A 5000-nucleotide genomic window follows, 5' to 3' on the forward strand; every position below is an offset into this window, starting at 1 on the left:
TCAGGTTCAGTGATGCTCTGACTGACGTCAGTGGGGTCTGCACTACAGACTTACCGAGAGGGGGAGTATTTGGGTGCAGTGCTGCAGTTATCTAACTTTGATGGGTTCTTCATGGATCTTGATGGTGGCACGGGCAAAGGGAGGTTGCAATTGTAGATGTGAGAGGGAAAGTTTGTTGTGCTTGCTGGGTAGTGAGATCAAGGTTGTCTTTAAGGCGTTTCGGGGTGGATCTGTGCCATCGTTCTTGTCTTCCGGTTGGATCTTCGAGCTTTTTGTAGGTGGTTGTGTCAGATACCGCTCATTTTGTTGACCATGGAGTTGAACTCAGACGTATTATGGATGGCATTGGTTCTACCCTTGTCGGCTGGTAATGTATAGGTCATCATTGGGGTCATGGTTTGCTTCTCGGCTCGGACAAGGTTCTGTCCTTATGGCGGGGGTTTCTGAAGATCAATCATTTCACCTGAGGTGTGTTTGCTGGAAGCCTTTTCGATGCTGCGGATGAATTCGTTTTAATGTCGATGGGGCATGTTGGGTAGGACGTTGATCTGGTTTCTGGTGATGGTCTTACTGCTGAGGTTGCCTGTTGATGGTTTTCGTCTTGGAGTCCAATTTGTAGCCTTGTTGTTCAAAACAATATTAAAAACATGTTGTATTGGTGGCACCCTTTAACTGTTATTGTGTGGTTTGGTTGTAATTATTCTGACACTTAGGTTTATTGTTCACTGCGTATTAACTCGTAATGAAATATGCCTTTGTTCTTGCTAAGTGACACTCGTCTGGTTTGGTAACACTAAATCCGGTTTGGCTCATTCTGGATTAGGAGGGCGGTAGTGTAGCCGAGTGGTTAAAGCGTTCGCTCGTCACGCCGAAGACCCGGCTTCGATTCCCTACATGGGTGCAATGTGTGAAGCCCATTTCTGGTGTCCCCGTGATATTGTTGGATTATTGCTGTAAGCGGCGTAAAACCATACTCACTCACTCACTCCAATCAGCTTGTTACAACTTCCTTTACGGTGTTCCTGGTGTTCATTACCTGTGTGCTATTTGTGGCTTCATCCAATTATCTGTGTGCCATTTAGTATTTATTACTTGGCTTGTTAATGTTTAAGCTGCTTCTTATCACAACCTTACATATTATGTAACATACCCCTCATCATTTGATTTTAGTCATTTCAGCTTCATAACAGTGAAGATCCGGGGTAGAATAGGTCTTCAGTACCCATGCTTGCTGTAAAAGGCGACTATGCTTGTCGTAAGATGCGACTGCTCGTTGACTTGGTTGATGCATGTCAGTCACTAGATTGTCTGGTCCAGACTAGATTATTTACAGACTGCCGTCATATAGCTGGAATATTGCTGATTGTGGCGTTAAATAACAAACAAACAAATAATAACAGTGTACGAATCTACGTCACAAAACGCAATAAAACAGCATTTGTTATCAATAAAGCTTTACGTTGTCTTATTTACTCACCAACTTATAGAATGCCAAGCTAACTGCTTATCTGGTGTTCCCACAGAGATTGCAGAGGGACTAATCATGCAAATTTCAAGTCCAATAAATACAGGACAATACTATCGTGCATGTTCTGGTTCTTGTAAATGTTGAAATAATTGTTCATGCTGTGAACTTTTTTGAGGCGTGAAATCTGCATGTGGGAAGGCGGCACATGAGCCATTGAGTTTTTTTGACAACCTGGAGTAGCTGATGAAATAGTGACAGTCGTATATGCATCACAGACGGGAGAGTCTGGAGAATCCCACCCGCTTGGACACAAACTAAGATAAAGTTGTATGTTCAACTGGACATCGGTCCACATTTCCAGGTGCTGCCCTCAGTGTAGAACTTACCAGCCCCGCCCTCGAAGATACCTATGAATGGTGCTACAGTCAATTTAACATACCGCTGCCCCCATAACAGCTTGCATGCTCCTCTGTTCCCCACAGTATGCATCATGTAAGTAAACCGGAGCGCGGATTCTGGACAACGTAAACTTTAGACCAACAAGATATACAAGAAAGCCATCATGGAGGCAACCAATAATCATGTTTTTATTTAAATGTAAAATCAACACAGGCATGTTTGAAACAATGTGAAAAATATTATTTTAATATTACACCATGTATTTCATTACAATAAGATTACCTAACGAAGTGATAAGATCATCGTCGGTCTCTCTGCTGCTTGTTTTTACCAATTCTTCTCAAAAAGTGTTCTGGGACGATTAAGACGCAATGAAATCATCCCTCATATCCGTTTTTTGTACAGTACACGGGCATCCATTTGGTTAAAAAAACACACTTCTCAAAACTGTTTCGAGACATAGACTTTGCTAAAATGCTATTTACAGGGTATCTTCTAAACTAACCTCAAACAAGCATGAATAATGACCCTACTCCAAATGACATGACAAATCTGTACTTTGAATTTTATACACGTGCTCAAAGAAGACCTAATTTACAATATTTGAAGAAGAAAAGAACCAAACAAAAACATTTACACCATGTAACAAATGTTTATGATGGGCCATGCTTTAAATAAGTTGAACTAACACGTACATAATATCGTATAGCAATTTCATAATTGTCAAATACATGCAAGTCTCAACTTCTTGACTCTCGAACAAAGCTATGCTGATTTCAATCAAACCAACTGTTTTAATAAATAATGCTTTCACAAACACCAATGACATATTGCATTATTGTAGTTCTATACTACATGTAAATTTAATGATGCGCAATATGTTCGAGTAGTAGCGATTCAAATTTCATTCCCATCACAACAGCGGTGAATTAGGATGCTATCCCAACTTTAATGTTAACAGTTTTACCAAACCATCTGACACAGCCAAGAACAAACGAGACGATGTCCCCAAAGACTACCAGGCTGAAGAAAAACGTCACGACACCAGTGCCAATAGCACCGACCCCAGTTGCAGATTTCCGAGCGTCAGGGGCACTGATTCGTTTCCGTATTGTAGCCGACAGTGTGTCTTTATCGAGAGTCAGGTTCTTTCGAACCTCCTCCAATATGCTGTCAAGCTGTTTAAGAATGTCAGCCTTGGTTCCTTGTAACGTCTGTCTCCAGCATGGACAGGAACATAGCAATGAGACATGCGCAATCGTGGACGGATATGACGTAACTATATCTGTTGCTGTGGCTGATACGACTTGAACACTGTCACTGTTGGGAAGAACACTACCATGCATACTGGTTGGAGGAAGGGGACGGTCAAAGGAAAGAGTAGCGGATGTGTCCAACATTAAGGTGGGCAACAACATAGTGGTTAGAACATTTATAATTCGAGTGCTTTCGCTATCTGTCTGGAACGTGTCCATCCCTGTATTCACCACGTCTATTCCGCTTGTTGATGGCATTATCATGGTCGGGGGTCCTTGGAATGTATTCATTTCCGTGTCAGCCGAAGTCAGTATCAGCGTATCACCAAGATAATTCTGGGTGGTGCTTGTCACAGATGAATGAGGTCTTTGTTCTGGGGTGTCGGTGGTGAGTGTAGAACTGGGCCCAGCAAACGTCCTGCTTGTTACAAGACCTTGTATTACGTGACTCTCCTGAGCCAGGGTTTCTGAATGAGCATCTGCAGTAGGACGTTTGTCTTGGGAGATTGATTTGTAAATGCTGCTGTCTTGTGGCATCGTCGTAGACCCGAGCGTACTTTCCTGAACAAACTCTTCACTTGAGAAGCTGATTGTGCTGAGGTCCATTAGATCAGGAGACGAACTTGGGCATGCACCTGAATAGACACAATATTCAATATGCAAAGTAGAATTACTCACTATGACTAAGTAATCATAACATAACATTATTCCTTAAATGTCATACGGAATGGAAAGCATGTTCAATGATAAAAAATAATATTCGTGAATGTTTTGTGCAGATAGTATCCATTGTTTTAGCTTCATTAAAGAGCATGAATGTTGTAAAGACATGATGTAAAGAGCTTCCATTTGTCTGAAGAGTGGGAACGGAGGAAGGACTTGTGACTTCTAATGCTATCAGGGAAGTTCTGAAGGTCAACTTCAGAGAGTAATTAGTCCAGTTATTTTGTCGAAACACATTCCACTGGGCGTGAAAGGCAGACTAGTGATTATGAATGAATGAAAAGAAAGATAGCAGCACACACACCAGGAATACCAACAAACACAACTGGGCACGATTTACTTCTGATGACGTTGGAAATATGCTTCTTTCTTTTCATTCTTTCAATTCAGTATTAAATGATAATTATATAAGTTGATTTACGTTTTTTTCTGAAATATTTCGGTCAATGGTCGAAATTTAGTGAAAATAGAATGAGTCAATTATTTTTCATTTCTTTTCATTTTATATCTGTATAAAACATAGAGTCAGTAAGATTCGTTGGTTGGTTGGTTGTTTTACGCCGCACTCAGCAATATTCCAGCTATATGACGGCGGTCTGTAAATAACCGAGTCTGGACCAGACAATCCAGTGATTGATATCATGAGCATCGATCCACATAATTGGGATCGATGACATTCATCAACCAAGTCAGAGCCTGACCCCCCGATCCCGTTAGTTGCCTTTAATGACAAGCATAGTCGCCTTTTACGGCAAGCATGGGTTGCTGAAGACCTATTCCACCCTGGATCTTCACAGTTCCGGTAAGATTAGATGAATAAATGTTTTACAAAAAATAAATACTAAACTTCAAATTCTGATTTTCCGTTTGGCACTTGTGTGGCATAGAACAGGAATGTTAAACATGCTACTGTGTTTACATAGCAACAAGAAACATACTGCGTGAAAAGTAGGATCTTTACTGTTATCTCCTGCCCTTTTACGGTGCTAGTAGCACCTTAGTGTCTTGGCAACTGTTGGTCAGCAGACGCTGTTCTAACTGTAGGTCAAGTAAATACCCAAACAACCGGAAGCGTTCCTTGGCGCATGCGTCATTCGTCGGTGTTCTCTCGCCGCAACAAGTTGTTTGAATGACGAAGGATTTCTAATCGTCCC

General features: G+C 41.4%; 1 protein-coding gene across 1 annotated transcript; it reads right to left on the reverse strand.

Moving 5' to 3' along the window:
- Positions 1-2115: 2115 nt before the first annotated feature.
- LOC125377074 lies at positions 2116-3745 on the reverse strand. Its single transcript, XM_048389935.1, has one exon. It carries the CDS (start codon positions 3727-3729, stop codon positions 2797-2799), a length of 933 nt encoding a protein of 310 aa, XP_048245892.1. The 5' UTR covers positions 3730-3745; the 3' UTR covers positions 2116-2796.
- Between the last annotated feature and the right edge of the window lie 1255 nt (positions 3746-5000).

This window comes from Haliotis rufescens, unplaced genomic scaffold (genome assembly GCF_023055435.1).
Source record: "Haliotis rufescens isolate VD_foot unplaced genomic scaffold, xgHalRufe1.0.p SCAF_8, whole genome shotgun sequence".
NCBI classification, from domain to species: domain Eukaryota; kingdom Metazoa; phylum Mollusca; class Gastropoda; order Lepetellida; family Haliotidae; genus Haliotis; species Haliotis rufescens.